This window comes from Argiope bruennichi, chromosome 2, assembly GCF_947563725.1.
Source record: "Argiope bruennichi chromosome 2, qqArgBrue1.1, whole genome shotgun sequence".
Classification (NCBI taxonomy): Eukaryota; Metazoa; Arthropoda; class Arachnida; order Araneae; family Araneidae; genus Argiope; species Argiope bruennichi.
This window is the reverse complement of record NC_079152.1, coordinates 142862414-142881640: the sequence shown is the minus strand read 5'-3', so window position 1 is coordinate 142881640 and position 19227 is coordinate 142862414. Positions and strand designations below refer to the sequence as shown.

General features: G+C 28.2%; 1 protein-coding gene across 2 annotated transcripts in view; it reads right to left on the bottom strand.

Moving 5' to 3' along the window:
* Positions 1-2193: 2193 nt before the first annotated feature.
* Positions 2194-19227, bottom strand: part of LOC129958634 (uncharacterized) — a 104052-nt gene continuing 87018 nt past the window's right edge. Inside the window, exons 1-5 of one of the 2 annotated variants that reach the window (XM_056071238.1) lie at positions 14744-14899; positions 9830-10038; positions 8521-8724; positions 6207-6384; positions 2194-4497 (exon numbers count right to left, since the gene is read on the bottom strand). In XM_056071238.1, the coding sequence (XP_055927213.1) occupies positions 3598-4497; positions 6207-6384; positions 8521-8687 (1245 nt within the window). In that variant the 5' untranslated portion in view covers positions 8688-8724; positions 9830-10038; positions 14744-14899 and the 3' untranslated portion in view covers positions 2194-3597. Of the gene's footprint in view, positions 4498-6206; positions 6385-8520; positions 8725-9829; positions 10039-14743; positions 14900-19227 lie in introns of those variants that run through there. The other variant, XM_056071245.1, reaches the window with a different exon arrangement.

Here is a 19227-nt window from a genome sequence, read left to right as displayed (position 1 = left end):
ATGTAAACATGGGATTAATGACATGTATCGGAGAATTTCAAAGTTACTCTATTGGACTTGCATGTGCAAAAAATATACTTAATATATCAAGAATTCTGACATATTCAGTATATCTAAATGTATCAAGAATTGTGACAGTATAACAAGTTAGAAACTTTCTGGTTTATTGCAAAGATTAACATAACCATAATATTTTGACACTTCATCCAACCTTTGAAATTTTGGGGTCTTTACTAGAAACTAAAAATTGAGAAAAATAGATCTCTTAATAGCAGAAATTTTAGCGAAATGATTCGAATTATTTATTTAGAGTAGGGCTATACATGCAAAGTTTCCTGTTACTTTAATCGAAGCTGCATCTTTAATGTATTGCCTTTAAGAAACATCGGTAACAACGGCTTGCAATTGGCTAACCGTATAATACAATTTAAATATTACCAATTGGATGTCTGCCAGTTGTAAACCTTGATCTACCATCCTTACAATAATTCAGTCGAAAGAAAAAAAATATTATTTAAACCCAGGTGAGATTTAACAATAGGTAGTGATCATTGTTCTTGGAACGAGAAATTACCAATAATTCATTTTGTCCTGAACACTTCAAAATGTTAATCTTTGAGGCAACCTGTATATTTGCCGTTTGGAAGCAACTATGTACAACAAAGCATGTAATTAACGAATTACGTACAGTTCTGATCAATGATAATTTTGTTCTTAAATTTACTCTTTTTTTAGACTATTTGCAAACTTTATTAAACTATTGAGAAAACTGATCAAGTAACCACTAGATAAAGGCAAAGAATATGCTGAATGTACAGTGGGTTGCAAAGTTAAACTTCATAATAGTGATTTAGAAGCATTACACGTATTAAACAACAGAAGTGAACAGTGAAATTTATGCCGTACTTCAAGAAGAACTTTATAAATAATAAGTCAACACTTTCCTTTCCATTTCTTATCTAACTGCTGCTACGAATAATTGTATTATTCCTTCAGATGCGTATCCAGCTCTGTCCCATTTTTCGGATCTTTTATGCTAGTTTGTGTACTTCAGTATAGAAGCAGACTCTCAAGATCCCATACTTCAAATATAGGAAACAACCATCTTTCATGAATGCGATTGCTCAAGAATGGAGACGAAGAATCACCCTCGGAACCATGACTATTGAATGTCAACATGGACTCCCAAGAACTCAATGCCTGTGCCTAAAAACAGCCGTTTCGTTATATAACTTGAGTTACAGGGATGTGTTTGAAGAGGAATATGTAATGACACTGAAAGAACCGAAAATTCGATACGCTACTGAATCTGAAGCTCGTTGCTTCAGATTCAGTGCGCGAAATTAAATTTAATTTTCCACGTGAATGATATTTTGTTTTGAAAAAGATAAAAATGTGTTCAAGCAAAAGTAACCTACTATAGATTTTATCATAATGTAAATCATATAAAAATTTTAAAATCGTTATTTTGTAAAAGAGTTATATAGAGATGGCACTCAAGATCCAGTTGTCCGTCCTCTCACAGATGCAATAGGTAAAATAACATTGTAAACCCGTTCAAAACTTGGTTGATGAAGAATTATCTTCTTTGTGTGCATGCATTGGCAAAAACTTTCTCTAGACAACTCTTTGAAATTTTTCGATTTGACACAACATTTTTGCTGCCTACGGGGTAAAGAAACAGTCTTTTTCAAGATGGAAATCATTGCAGTGCCTACATAGGTAACAGAAGTGGGCAGTTAATATTGAAGCTGATGGCACATTTCTTTCAGGTCCTATGTTTTTTTGTTTTGTGCAGTTTTAAGACAGAAAATAAGTCTATTATTTTGTCACTGTTCCAAATCTGTAAAATTCTACTTCACAAACATTTTCATTAAATTTATGGATTTCCTATGCGTACAAATTTCACTAATCTATTTTTTTTTCTAATTTTGGTTTGGTATTTAAAAATTTGCTTATTTTTTCTATTGAGTCCTCTTAGTAAATCTCTTCTATTACATTAAAATTAAATGAAAATTATTTGAAATGTTATATAAATTTTAGGAATATCCTTTAAAGCGAATATTCATTTAAAAAAAAATTTAGATACTATAAGAAAATCATGAATACCTTAAACTGTTTTAATTCTTTTCAAATACTACAGATACAAAATAAACATCAACATTTTTGTAAAAAGAAATTATTCACACAAAATAAAAACAAAAATAAAAAGATACTTTATTTAAATAAAAAATTAAAGATTATTCTTACAATCTTTGAAACAAATGCATAGCATGAAATAGGACATTTAAAAGATATCTCTTGGTAACTATAATAGTCAACATTTTGAATTTCAGGAGTGAATAATAATTTAATAATAGACAAATTGTTAAAATATCAGTTATTCCACTTGCAGAGATTCGTTATCGCTTTCATCCGATACCAATTCTTCTTATTTAAATTGGTATCATCATATTATAAAACGAATTTCATACAAGTAAAAATAACTGAAATTTAGTAACAAATATTTGCCGCATTATTCGTCAAACTGAAAATGTTCAGAATTTAAAAAAAAAATGCCCACAATCCAGGCGTATTTTATCAGAGAAAAATTTAGAACTAGTTATAAAACTTTATGTTCAAAGTCATTTACATTATTAAAAGCGCAAATGGCATCTCATTGAAATATAAACGAAATAAAAAATATTTCATCTGTTTCCCATATATTCTAAGGCAGATATAAGGATTTTTTTAATTAAAAAAAACTAAGATGCCTCAAAGTCTTGTTCAGTCTTAATATTTTAGTATATAAATAAGAATAATCGATCTAAATTCTAAAGTTCTTATCTCGACATTTTTGTACTTAGATAAATACAGGATTACAAATAGTAGAAAAAAATAATTTCAAATTTATAGCTATATTAAGAATAAACAGCCATCAAACAATGAAATTCCATCAAGATTTTTTCCATTGTTTTCATATGATATATTCTTAACTTTAGCTATTTTAGAGAAAAATTGTGATTATAAAACAGTTTCTCACAAAGTATTTACATTTCAAAAAATATATATAAAATGAAAAAAAAAAAAAAAAATAAGCATGTAAAATTGAAATTATAATAAAAGAAATTCCATTTTAATGCATTTTCTAAATAAATAAACTAAACTGTTTAGAGGTTGGGGTTATTTATTTAAATAAGTTTCTAACTAAAAACTAAAATAATAAGTTCATTAGTTTAGTTTTTATAAGAAGTATTTACAATAAGTTTATTATTTCAGTTTTCATAAATTATTATCAAAAAGTGCCTAAAAAATAAATATATTTTGTTAAAATAAAGCAATTATTTCAAAATTATGTGTGATCAAATTGAAATTTACTTTCAAATGATGATATTTAAAATATAATCAGGCATTCTTTTGTCTAATTTTATAAATTTAAGCATTTAGTTTCTTTTAAACGATACAACAATTAAAATTTAAATATTTTGAGTAAGAAACTGTTTTTCACAATCACTTAAAATACAATCGGAACATTTACTGTCATCAGACACGTTCGATTGTATTTTTTGATTTGTCGAAGCCCTGGGAGGGCTTCGCTATTTGTCATGGAGCGTTTTGTCATTTAGATGGATTTGAATCTCTCACCTCTGACAGGTCAACATTTTCTGCAATGTACTCACCTTCACCACAAGGTGGCGATTCTATAACCCTACATAATTTTCCATCTGGGTGGTCTCGACAGCAAACAACATCATAACTTGCTGTTGCAACTGCAGCTTCTTCGATTTTATCACTCATAGTGGAAGTAGTATTTTCTTGAATTGATTCTGTTTCATTTACAGAAGTTGTTGGAGTTTCTATAAATGCAGTCTTGATGCAACATTTGAGGATAGTGCGCAATTTCTTGCAACGTTTCTTACCAAAATTCCTGCACATTTCAAGATCACGACGTTCTTCACTGATTGAGCAACAGTTGTGTGCTCTAATCAACCTTTTCTTGCTCCAGTTCTTGCAAACAGAAATGTCTGCTTCAATACAACGGTCTGATTTTCTTTTAGGTGGTTGAAAAGAAGGCTTAGCATACACTGTTGGTTTATGGTCATGGTGTAAGTCATGATTCTGAGTATCGTTGGATTTCGAAGAATCTTCGTATGTGCTGTTCGTTGGAAGCTCATCCGTAGAATTAGTGTTAGACAAAGTCAAATTTAAATCTTCAATTTGAACGCTTAATGTATTATTGTTGAATAATACACTTTGCAAGCTATTGTACAAGTCATCTTTGAATACTATGCTTGATTCATTATATTCGAGATCATCCATTGTGTCGTTATAAAATGGATAATCAAAGTCATTTATTTTATTTAGAAGATCGTTGCTCGCCAGAGATTCGTCATTTTTATTAATATCTGTTTCATTTGAAGGCGTAAAATTGTTTTCTTCAGGTTGATCGGTAGGAATTAAAATTTCAGTGCCGTAAGCTGGCTCTTCTGAATAAGAGCTTGTTGTGGCAAAGAAGTCCTGGAAATGAAAAAAATATATATATAATCACAAAACAAAGCAAATCGCTTCCTTAATTGCTAATAATCTTATCATTTCTTTTAATTTTGACTTATATACAGATTTTGCGGAATCATTTTAGTTATTGCATTCAAAGACAATTCGAATCATGTAGAAATCTAAGCTACAAGTGATAGCAGCCTTAATGAGTGACGACTGTTATTTCTACTATGCTAAAATTTACCGAAAATACTCCAAAAATAAAATTCTTGCTCTTACTAAATGTTTAAAAGTTATAGCTCTTATTAGACGTGAATATATGTATCGAAATGTATTAATCTCTAAATTATTTTGTTTTGTATTGCTCTAATAATATAAAGCTCCCTATTTTGAAAATGTGCTGTTACATTCATTCACTATAAATAGTTGATATGTTATTCTAGTATTGGATTTTATGCTACGAGAGACATCATTTCAAGGAAACTGAAAATATGTTTGCCTTCAATTTTTTTTTAAATTTTAGACTTATAAAGTACACTACATTTCAACGATTACAGTAGTATGTGATGTCTATATGTTTAAAAAAGAAGAAACTCATTAATTAGTTTTTAAAAATGTAGCTAAGAGGAGCCTTTATCACAGAAGGATATAACTTTTTTCAATATTCCTCAGAGCTCAGTTATTTATTTATTTTATTTCAAATTTCTGAAGGCATAGAAAAATTATTTCCACTGAAATCATATGAAGTTAGTTCTATACTACATATTTTTATTTATTTATGCGCTTTGATAAAATTGCATTTGAATAAACTGTATGTAAAGTTCTAACATACTAATTCGATTTTTACTTTACGTGAGATTAAATACTTGAAAATACATTTAATTGTAAATATAATCAAATGAAAATATGTTCAATATAATCATTGAATCAATGATCGCATATGCTAATTTTTAAAGAGAATTCATTCAAAATACTTTTTTTTTTTTTTGCGAACTGATTTTAGTTAAAAACTTGGATTATGGTATATTGATATATATTTCATTTTCTAATGGAAAATAAATGCTTTAAGAAACAAATATATATAAATTGTTCATTCTTTCAATGAACATATTAAACATATATAAAAATTTTATTGCAACGAAACTCAGGAAATTTCTAAGGTTATTACTATTGGGAACGACTCAAATCCCTTACGAAATATAAGAATCTGATACTTCTACATGACAATTAAGTAAGAAAGTAATTAGGGTCAAATTCTAGACTATATAACTGGAGATGATGATAAATGGCCTAATTTTCTCCATGTCGTCAAAATGAGTTGTCCTTGTCTAAAGTAAGATCTAATAAAAACTCGAGCTTAATTTGCAGCATAGAGTGCTGAACATAGAATTCGTTCATTTTTAGAATACATAAATTTTACATAAATTAGGAATATATACTTTATAAAATTAAAAAAGTTCAATTGGTGTAATTACTTTAACGAAATAAAACGATATCTTTGAGGTTTTAAGCTACAAATATTCAGCAAATTTTTGCATACATTTTTTTGATTTGTATGCAAACACATATATGTATGCAGTTATTTATATTTCAGGAATATTTTTTCAAGAAGGTTGAGAAGTATCGCCTTTATAGCTTGAAAAATGAAATTTTTATGACTTATATTTTGCAAAATTAGTAAATGTAAGAAACTTAATTTGAGCATCACATATTGTATGACAGTTACAAACCCCTTCAGTCGTCTCCTTAGCATTTAAAATATCTTCAAGTGAAGAATTGTTTTGTTTGTCGCATGTCACGCCGCATGGACTTCTGTAATAAGTGGCTAAAATAGCAGACACTACAAGAGCTTCATCTGAATTCATGATGCTCAAAGGATATGGAATGTAGTAAGCTAAACGGCCACATCTGAAATAAAAAATAAAAAATATATCAATAATATTATTACTAATCAACAGTAAATAAGCGTTCTTGCCAAGTAAATGTCATAGTTGGAAAGAGAGATTTACAGATATTTTTCATAAAAACTGAATTTATACCAAAGTGATGACTCTCGATCTTGAAGATAAAAATAAAGGACCTTGAAATTTTGGCTGTATCTCTATTAAGACCCGGAATCTAGAGATTCTTCTAGAGAATCCCATACTTTCTCAAAAGGTTATATCAAATGATGCGTTTATATGAATATGAATTTACTCTTTTCAGAATGTTGAATGTGTTGCGAGGTCGTGCACAGAGAGTTCTTATGCTATTGCTGACAGTTAAGAACCGATTTGGTACAGATTTATATGTCCTTCATTTCTAAAATTGTTCTTCGTGTAATCGTCTTCTGTGTTTTACTAAATTTTACGCGATGTCCAACGTGTTGGAATCATTCGTTCCCAGAGAACGAATTTCATCACAATATATATATCTAATTGATTTAGTCTTGATAAAACATTAATTATGCGTATTTCGCTTTTTAAAATACAAAATAACGAAAAAGAAATAGTTTTTCCTAAATAGGTAACTGCCTAAAAGTCGTTAAATAGCTTAATACCCTCCAACATCTGGTTTAAAATGAAATTTTGTCATTACAGTTGTGATTCCCATTTATTTATATAAGATAATCATCCTATATTGAAAATATTATATTATTATTATCATGCAATTATCTCTTATTCAGTATTGGGTTAAATTAAGATAAATGTACCATGACATTCGTTTTATTTCGTATAGATTATATCCATTGTTTTTAAAAATTAAAATACGCAAGGAGTCCATAACAATCGTGCTTTAGTAGCCGATTTCTATAACTTTAGAGGCAGAGTTTTCAATGGGAAAAAACTTCAAAGGACGCAGAAAATTATATTTTTTGTTGAACAGTTAAACAAAATAACGAAGTAAAAATTTTTATTTTATACCCTGTCTTATTAATTAACTTAGCAAATAATTTTTTTTCCATTGTCATTCTAAACAAAACTTATCCAGTTTTCTGTGACTAAAATTAACAAAATTATAAAACTTTACATTCTAACCAATCAACGGCCGAACGACCAGGTATTTATCGGCAAATTTTTCTCAGGGTAGCATTGGAAATGATCTTAAATAGTGATATTCAAAGATCTCTAAGTTGAAACTTCCAGCTCTTTCCAATTTTAGTCAAAGAATATTGGAATGCATTAAATAACGAAGAAGTGTCTGAGAAATTTTTCTAAAAATCACCAATAGTACCGAAGACTGTATAAAATGTAATAATTGTTCAGCATTTAGTATTCTCTTTCTGTATTTCACTAACTGTATTCAGTATACTTTAAGTATCGTTATTTACTCAAATAATAGAAAACTTTACGTCATTCAGAGCATTGTGTCATTAACTCTTTAAGTCATTCAATGGTTTTTTTTTCCATTTCGAAGCATATGCTCATCCTAAATTATTTTGAAATACCTCCTGGGTTGCGATTGTAGTAGACATCCTATATTTTGCAAATCTATGGTGTCAAAATACACTACAATTATAACGTTTTCTTACATACTTTAAGTTAAATTGAATTAGGAAAGACTTTTATAAAGTAACGAAGTAAATACCTGAGTAACATAAGTTTATTTTTACATTCGAATTATTAATATTTCTGAGGTAACATATCCAAACATGATTCAAGCGAAGAACATGAAAGTTTGCTTAAATTAAATTAAAAATAAGATATAGTTTTCATAAGCTCGATGAAATGATACCAATGATTCAATTCTGGAATTTTTCCACTTTTATGATAATAACTGAATAATAATATTATTTTTAATTTATTTTATATATTGCAAATTAATTTAATTTTTGTTATTTATCAGAATATATTGTTTCTATTTAAATGAATTTTATTATGAATGTTATCATCATTAGTTCAAATAATGTATACATTTATTTATGAAATCGACATTCAACAATTACTTGAATACAATCATTATTTCTGTTTTTTGATAATTTCTTTGAAATGTCTGCAAAATAAATGTAAACTAATTTTAGAAACTATTAACGAACTGACTTTTAATGATTTTTTTCAAACTTACCTGTCATAAACATAAATATCATCTTTTCCTCCTTCCATCAATCCCCATATGTTCTTTTCAACAGTATCTTGATACACGTTGAATGTAACTCTGTTTTCTAGTTCATGTAAAACAGCTTGTGAATGAGGTAAGTTAGAATTCACTATCATGAATTCTAAATCGTTCATACCATACGTTCGGAAATGCCTTAGCAGCGACTCCAAACTGAAATAAAATCGAAAGCTATATTAAAAGGAGTGAAACAACAAATATTTTGATAAATTATTGAAACATTCAAGTATAAGACGAATATCAATGATATTATTCGAATAAACAAATCATATTTCCAGTTTCAAGAAAAAAAATAATTCAGTATTGCAATATATGATATAAAAGATTCTGATAAACTAAGAAAACAAATCAGAATGATTTTCATTAACATATGAGGATTCAAAATAGAAATATATTAGTACAAAGATATAATTTATTCAGGATTCACCTTATATGATAAAAATATTTTGATAAATTATTAAAACAAATATGACTGATACTATTAAAATGTTTAGAATAAACATGAAACATGTTGTATTAATAAATAAACACAGCAAGATTATTATGAATAATATCAGAGTACATTGTTTTAATATTTTATATTATTCATAATATATAGTCGAAATTTATAAGGACATTGATTTTTATTATTTTTTTATATTTCTGAATTATTATATTCAGCTTATCAGTAACGATATACTGTTTGTTGAAATTTATCTAAAAAAGCTTTCAACAAATATATCACTTTTTGTACACGGGTTTATATAGATTAAAAAATACGATTTCATTTCTAAATTGGTAAACCATTTCCACCATTACCGTGCCGATTGAGTCTAGATATATGTGTTTTTAGATGGACTTCGTTGATTAGCACGTGTTTCATTATAATATACGTTTGCCAGATATCCCTGGTATCATTGTAACTCATTACCATTATTTCACCCATGCTGCCTTGAATTTATGATTACTGATGAATGCGAATTTGAGATATTATTATAAAAATACCGAAAAGAAAAAAATAAGCTTAAATAGCTGGACGTAAATAAATAATTTGGGATATTTTCCTGTTTTTTTTAAAAAAATTTCTCAATGAATTACTTTTATCCATATATTCTTGTGTCAAAATAGTTAGTTCGTTAGACAGCGCTTTACCTGTCTTAAAAATGAGTGTATTTTTTAAAAAATTCTGAAGAATATTTCGCGTCCAGTTACACACTTCCTAGAGTAAGAAAAATATGAGGACAGATGATGTAAGGCAATATTTAGTATATTAGCTTACCTAGAAGCCTGCTGCAAGCAGAATCGTCAGGAAGCTTGAAGTAAGGCAAGAACAGTCACCTTGCCTCTTGCTTCCACCAGAGGTTGCCGCCTTCCGATGGACCACGAGGGAGGCTCTTCGCATTCTGGAGGCCTAGCAGAGGCTACGGCCAAAATTAAGCAGATGAAAGGACCCAACAGCCAACGATGGACACCCATCGTTTACTGTGGCTAAAATATGAAAAAAAATTTATGAAATAGCAAAAGAAACAGAAGTGCTTATGATAAGTAAGATCGATAAATTGGACTCCGATTTATATTTTGGAATATTTATATAGATTTATAACTGAACTTAACTAGTGAATTGTTATATATATATATAATTATTATTATTATTTTACTCTTTTTATACTAAATGTATTTGAATGCACGAACCATTCCTTTTGTCAAATTAAAATGTAGCTTGCCCCTTCATTTGTATTGTAATTGTATTGCAAGATTCATGCAGTACAATTAATTTATCATCGGCATAATGTATCAAACATGCATTAGGTATGATTTTCAAAATGTACGATTTTGGATATTATGTGTTAGATAATAGTTTATTAGGAAAATTTTAATCTCTCAATTACTGTTGAGAAATTAACAAGAATAATTTAAATTCCATATCAATGCCTTTTTTGGTGAACGTCGTTTATGTAACTTCAGAATATCTGATTATTAATGATAGTTTTGATCAAATAATTTTGCTCATTCAGATTATCAAATAATTCGTAACTGATAAAGCAGGTATAATTTAAGTGTATATATAGCCATCAAAATCTACTATCAGATATCAAAATGCTTAATTTTTAACCCCCTCTCACTTTGCTTTAAAGGAAAATTGATTTAAAAATATTTATATATTGTTACACATGTAGTGAAAATATCGCCAAACAACACATTTCCAACTAGAATACTTTTCAAAATACTGAAAGAAAAGGTATTTTAGTTCAAACATTGAATATCATCCTGAAAAATGTCATTTTGAATCGATTTGAGTTCTATGATTATGAATGAGGGAGAAAGCATGGCTGAAATTGATTTTGCTAGCCTTGAAAACATCTCGTTTTTAAATCAAAATAAATAAATTATAAATAGAAACTATCGCAATATTGAATCGATTTTCTATGGAAAATGTTACATATAGATATATTTATCTATCTAATTGTTCATCTATGTTCCTATTATAGAGTTCACATGACATCAAATCTCTTTGGAGGTTTTTCAAGACTTATCGCATGCCAGTGGTTGCCCTTACTTATTCTTTTTCCAATCGTTATCGTTCACATAGTTTTGCTAAGACAAATATATCTTCATCTGACAGTTTACTTAAACTGAACAGCTTACGATCAACTAAAAGCATTTTGTGTTATCAGTATTAGTTCGAAGTTTGTTATGATATGTGTTGTCACACAGAGTTCGATAAAAACTGATAAGAAATTGAAAGATTGAGCGCAAGGATGTTGCTGAGAAAACTTTTAATTTGGATAAATTTTGCTATAAATGTTAAACGATGAAATCTTTGTACTTCGTAGTTACTCAAAAATACTGTATACTATTTTCTCCACTTTAATACAGAAATTTCAAAGCATTACTATTTTATTTTCATTGAATAATAAAGGATTTTTTTGTGATTTAATAATATCTTTAAACATTATTAGTTAATATTTAGATATAATTTGAAAATAGACTATTACTAGAATAAACTAAATGATCTTCCGAACATAAATCGTTTTGAAAATGGGTGATAATAATGAATCTACCCCACTCCTGCCAAAGCATCCGGTTTATCTGAATTATCGTCGTCATGGTATCATAATCGGAAATTGAGGTCGGAGTCTTAATGTCCATTGGGACCAATTACTCTCCCGAGAAATGCATTTCGTCATCGCAGGAAAGATAACTAAACTTTACACCAATGCTTACTCAACAGAGAATGAGAACCAGCTGCCTTATAAGTGAATTTTTCATCCAGGTGTCTGAGGTATTTTCTCATTAGAAGTTCAAAAATGGACAAATTAAATGTCAGTTTCCATGAAACCAACTACTTTCCACCAACAAGCAGATTTAAATTAATAAATTATGATACACTACAAATATTGCAGTTGGATATTCAGAAAAATCAGAGAATTCTTGAAGTATAAAGTTTCGTGAAAAATCGGAGATTTCTCTGAGCTATTCTTTATAAATGCATTTATTTGATGGTAATGGAAATGTCAAATGGTACCCTAAGAGTTCCTTAGTAGTAGTAATGAAAAGTGCCCTTAGGTTGGACACTATTTTTGTTCAAATATTAGAAAGAATTTTTAAACATTGCAGATATATATATATATATATATATATATATATATATATATATATATATATAATTTAAATTTAAAAGAACATAAAAAAACAGCAAAAAAATACAGTAATATCTTTTTTGAATGGGTTATATAGCTCTAATCAATTAAATTGACTCCATTCATTAACATAAACATGACAAATAAATTTAAAAAACAGTTGAAATAGAAACAATTGAGAAATCTAATATTAACACAGGGATTATTAATATTATTTGCATATACTTTGATGTGAAATATGTGCGTTGGATAAATCCGCTCAGGATAATTTATAAATATATCGCTCATTTAGAAATTTAGCTTTCAGTTTGTTAGATGTTTATTTTCGCTAATTTTTTTCTGTTATTAGTAACTAGTATTCTAATATTAATGATTAATAATTCTTATTATGTAACAATTTTTAGTTTCGTTCAGTTTTAGTTATTTTTTATCATTTATTGTTATAGAAAAAGACATTTTATCGACCTCATCTCTTTTTTCTCGTTTCATTTTGAGCAAATATTTTGCACCAAAAGAAAAAAAAAATCTCATATCTCATTTAACAAATTTTTGATTATTTGAAGTGTATAGACAGAAATGTCAATTAAATAATCAGATAAAAATAAAAATATTGAAAACTGCCATAGAATTTTTGTATAAAAAGATAAATTCTTTCACTTTATGCTGCCTATTCTTATCAATGATATTATATGAATATGAATAATTATATGCATATATTTAAGAGAAAGATTTATACGAAAATATTTGTTTAGTCCTTTGAACTAAATCATGAATACACATCGTCATGAACTTTCTGGAGCTACATTCGAAAAAAATATTGTGAGGTGATGCTTTATATGAAAGGATATTATTTTTGAAAAAAGTTTTCTTTATGACTGAAAAAGGGTGTATTTTCATATCAAATATCTCTATTTAAAATTAATTAAAATATAAGTGGCTTCAAAATTCAAGTGTAAAATTCATAAATAGTAATGATGTAAAATGTTTTATATATATGGTGATGATATATGTAATTTATAAATTGCATATAAATTATGAATTCAAAAAGCATCTCAAAAGGACATGAGACAATTCTGAATGATTGACAAAGAATTGCTTTTCTGACAATACCATGAATAAATATTTTTTTTTATCTCGAGGTCTAAAACTTGTCAGATACCGAAAAAGAAATACTAGGTATTATTCGCTGCAGAAAGGACTAAATGCGGCATGTAAGTAACTCTCACTATAAGCGAATTTTTACCAAAACTTAATTTATTATTCCTGCATTCATTACTTATTTACAAAAACATATGCTTATATTAAACATGTTCATCGAAATGTTAGATTTTTATGAAAGGAAAGCTAAGCGTGGAACTTTCTTCCCTTGGCAATTTTTTATTAGCCCATTCACTGCCATTCACGAGATATCTCGTAGGAAACTGCTGTAAAGTAAGTGTTTATAAATTTCTTTGGCAGTGAATGGGTTAAATAAACAAAAGAGTTTCATTTATGTTGTCCGAAAATGTTTTGATAAAAACAATATAAATCAATTGGATAATAATAGCACGAACCGATGTCGTTTATTATATGAAACCAAATATCCTTTTATATGCATCTTCTATAATTAAATAATCTTGATAGTCTGAAAATCCTTAATTAGTTTTAGCCTGGATAGTTTAAAAAAATTCCTCTGCGCTCAAATCTTATTATGATAGTTTGATTTGGTATCTTAGGTATTTTATGGTGATAAGATATGTATAAGAAGATAAAGTGATAAGATATATTTTAGATAATTATTCATGAAATTCAAAATATTCTTTACTTAGTGATACCAGTTAGATTGCTTAACTATTTATCTCTGATTTCTACCTTTTTAAAACAGATTTTTGCCAGGATATGACTGGTAAACATTTAAATTCACTATAATATTTTATTGGATTGAGTAGCAATTAAATTTTAATGAGCGTTAAAATTTAAAAAAAAAGAAATTCAATAAAACTAAAATGATATAATTACATCCTCTGATATGAGGGACACAAATAAAAAAATTTTAAAAAAAGCAAAATTTTTTTAAATGTAAACAATGTTCTTATTGCTCATGAATTAATCACCTTACAAATATTAAATATCTTTATTACAGAAGTTTAGTGTTGAAGTTTAATAGTAGAGAGGACAAATTAAGTTTGAGTTTTAAAAAAAAAGCTCAAGGAAAAATTTTATTCAAAGCTGCAGATTTGCAAAATTGTTTTGTTTGTTTGGTATGTCTGCATGTTAAATTTCAATCATACAATTTATTATGCTTCAAAATTATTTTGCAAGAATGATTGTATAAACATACCAACAGACCAAAATTAAGTTAACTCTAATCAAGAAGTTTTAAAAAATCTAAATTTTATTAAAACCTCAAGATTGAACTTTTTAACATTCCAATGTGAATAATATATATATAAGAAAGCAAAATACTTTTTCCATTAAATTTAATCCTTAAATTCGTAGTAATACTTACGTGAGAAATATTTTATTACAATGTACCTAAGTAATAATAATTTATAAAGTGCGATTTATCTTACCGTTTTTAAACTGGCAGTTTTTCAAGTCTACTCCTCAGTCTAAGAACGAAGCAATTGTAATAATATCTTCAGCGGTGCGATATTCACAGCGTAATCGAGATAACTTTTGACCTCGATCACGTGAATGCTCATGTGTTGCCATAGCGTGTTTCTCTTGATATCGGGGGAAGTTCGCTCACATCAAAATGCGACTGTGGAGGCGTAGATGCGTCTGTTTAATTGTTTTCATTCTTTCCTTATTGCGCAAGAAAGCATGTATTTACTTACAGTTATTGGAGTTGTGAGAATGCTTGAAAAATAGAATCTTGGGAATTAGAAGTCATGTTTGTAAATTCTATACTTCGTTTTATTTCAGTCAGCAAAATTTCGTAATGTTGCTATGGGATAGCAAATACATTGTTGAGGAAAAGTATTTTTCTTATCGCTAGTTGGAGTAGCCTGCCCGAAATTTCCTCATATATTCCCTGATAAAATGCTATCCTCTCTTCCCTGCATACAATTATGAGCAAGGCCATGAACGTTACATGTGCTCAGATTTTTATTTTCAGAGTCCCACACTAAGAAGGTCTGTGTTCATAGTATAGAAAAGAAAACTGAATGCTCATCTCAGTTTCCTTTTTTCCCACCAACTGAAAACATAATTCTAGTTTTGTGTAGAAAAACTAAAATTTTAATAACAAGCTCACCAAATTTCACATACTTTAATATTTCGCATTTTTGAGCAATCGCGTTTGCAAGCACAAGGAAATACAGATAAACAGAAAGTAAATGGATTCGATTGAAAATTCGATATGCATCTATACTTTAGAAATTAAATCTGTATACCAAAATTTATCTACAACTTTCTTTAGGATTTGCTGGTTATGCTATGTTTATCATGTTTTTTTGTAGTTTATTATAATTATTATCTTTTCAAACAGGCAAACTTCCGCTGAGTGGATTCCATTTAAAATTTAATAGAAATTTATATATTTGTTGTAGAAACTATTTATCAAATTTTTGCCGTTTAACTCAAAGCATTTTAGAGTATCTGTGTTTATACACAGATTGACAGACATAATCATAAAATTAGTATTTTATAAACTCAGAGACGTCAGAATTTTGGCTTTGAATTTTTTAACGGTTAGAATATTTTTTTTTTCATATACATCGTATACTAGAAAATGGCTCACTACTTTTATCAATGGGGTAGTTTTGATTATTGAAACATTGTTTCTCATACTTTTAGTTACTCTGATTTGGCATGAAAAAATTGCTCCCAAACCAGATTAACAAGATTTTTTTTTCATGTTAAAATAAATAGACACAATGTAGGCTATTCTTTTGGTATTTTGAAAGGGTGAAACTAATTATAGATTAATTTATTTAATACTATTATTATGTGGTTATAATACTAAAATTTCAACAGACAGTATTCTGTAGATTTCTATGAAATTCTGACAAGATTCCATTAAAAGTACTTCACATGTGCACAGTTTAAGAAAATTAGAAGATTTTAAAACATTTATGAAAAATAACAAATGAAATTGTTTATAAAATAAGTAAAAGATAAATTATTCGTAATACGTTATGAGCGCAGAACATTCTCATTATTTTCTTTCATGAGCATTGAATGAAAGTATTGAGTAATGAATATAGAATGAAATTAAAGTTTTTAAAAATTTAGAGCATTTTCTGTGTCGATGTTTCCATATAGGTATAGTTTTCTGTTTAAAAATTTAAACTGCAATTTTTTTTTCATGAAATTTTTTGAAACTCTCTTCATGAAATATTTTTCAAATTATTTTGTCTCAATAATTCTACTATTTTATTTCCAATTTGACTTAACTTTGAGTTTTTTTAGGCATCCTTTTTCTGAATGCGACTTAAGGAATTAATTCTATCGCATGATTTTTTTTCCTTTCTTGTGAACAAAATTGACGTAGAGCTGAAACACCTTTCTTACTTGTTCATATACGAAATATACCAAGTGGAAATATTGAAAACGTAAAACTTTTGACATCGATATTTTGATGAATCTCTCTCTATTTAAAATTTTTAGGATTCAAAATATACCTGTGATTTATGTCTATTTGTCTATTTGTTAACATGATAAGTCAACAGCTGGCATTTTGTACTAGACAGCTGAAATTTTGTATATGGTTATAATATTAAAATTTCAGCACTGTAGATTTCTGAGAAATTCTGGGAAGATCCCATCAACAAGTATTCTATCAGTCTGTTAATCCGAGTTCATTCACACACGTTAAAGAGAAGTATTATGGGGATAAAATAAAGAATATGATTTTATCTCTAGAATAACAGATAAGCACCAAACGTTGTAGCAAATTCTTCGAAATAGTATAATAAACCGGCCAGGAGAGATCACATATGCATTTTTCCCTCTTCGCACGATCTGAAACCCATGTCTCATGCTTTCATTGGATATCGCCTCGTAATAATAGTATTTTTTTTCTTTAATTCATGGAATTTTACTCGATTGCCCAACGCTAATTATCATCTAAAGGATATAATTAAAGGGTGTATCAAAATTAACACAAGATTTGAATTTGCCACCATTCGTAAGTATTAACAACCCTAATAAAAAAAACCATTTGACAGCTGATAATTTAGGGTTATAGTGAGTGTGTTGCGATTTTCTAATGAACTGCTCGATTTTAAATATAATATTTTTAATCTACACAAACACAGCTACACTACAAAATTTACAAACACACATAGACAATTAAGTTAAAGTAAACAATATGGTAGAGGGATTCCACAGCTTCCAACCGAAAGCATTCAGATGTTAGCGCAAGGGTTGCGCATAGGAAAAAGTCGACCTCAGGATGTCTTCCGTTCAACTGCTTGTCTGTAAAACGCCACAAGAGGGCGTGCTCTGTTCAAGGGGAAAAAGAGGTGCTACAGGGTGAGTTAAAAGATGCGTTACGCGAAAGAACAATTTGTTAACGCAAAATTTGATTTGAATAAAAAAATAAGGTTTTTTTTTTCTTTAAATTGCTATATTTTTATTGAAACGTAAAATATTTTTATTGAAACGAAATTTTCGATGACCATTTTGCATAAATGTGTTTGAATTTCATTGATACAGTGTTGAATTTCCTCCTTCAACGCACGCGCGCTTATGGGCTTGTTGGGATAGACATTTGACTTCAAATAAACCAATAAAAAAAGAAATCCAATGATGATAAATGACATGATCTAGGGGGTCAATTCTCAAATTTTCGAACTGTGGCCGCCAGAATTTCATTAATTTTGAACTATTGTTCAACTATGAAAACTCGTTATTCTATCGTGTGACGCTCTATTTTTACTAATCCTAAACTATCAGCTGTCAACTGGGTTTTTTTTCATAGTGTTGCCATCGCTTAACTGCACCAATGCACATCTTGCGTTAATTTTGGGACAACCTTTCAAATCTGTTTGCATTTAGGCTTTTAATTTTCCCAGAAAATTATGTGCTTGCATGCCTTTATATAATAACTTAGTTATAGATATTGCGCATGGAACATGTCCTTCAGCATCCATCATCGTGATTTTATAGTCGCAGGAATTGCTCGCACCATATGTCACAAATTGTACCTTGAAAGTTCAGCACTTGGATCCGCTCGGAATTATTGATATCAATTTTTATTTACACGGTTCAATGTAATAGCGTTATTTCACAAAATACTAAATGATATCAGAGAAATTTTTAATCATTTTAATGTGCAAACTTTATAATCTAATTTTGAAAATTTAAACAACTTATAAAGAAAAACTTTATTTAGAGAAAGTTTTAAACTAAGCATGGTGAAGAAGATTTGGTTTTAATTTTTTTACATAATATATAAATAATTACAAAAAAAGTAAGAAATTTTACTAAGGCAGTACTAATTATAAAATTTTTTAAAATCTGTATTATAAAAATAATTATTCCAGTTATTGAAATAAAGAATTTTAATAGAATATTGTGATGCAGCACTTTGAGTACAATACATACAATTTTTGAATGAGGATGAAGATTTGTTTTTAATTTTTAAGAGTTTAAATAAGTTATAAATAAGCTATACATAAATAATTATAACACAGTAAGCAATTTTACTAAGGCAGCAATAATTATAAAATTAAAAAAAAATTAAAAATAATAATTTTAGATATTAAAATAAAGAGTATAAATAAACTAAAATGATACAGAACTTAGAGAACAATACTGCAAGTTTTTGAAGAAGGGTGAAAGATACCTTGTTTACATATAGGGTGATCAAGAAATAACAGGAGAGTTCGGAGCCCTGTAGCGTGTTATGTACTGGACGAACTATAACAACATTTGGCCACCTTACGCATTAAAATATGCGATTTCAATTTATCATGAAAAAAAGTAGAACCAAAAAACGCCAATAGAGGAAATTCTGGAGCTGCGATCGAAAACTTTTTTATGTAATTTGCTTATATCGGTACTTTGTGACATGACATCGAAGATAAAAGGAAGGGTTACGGGAATT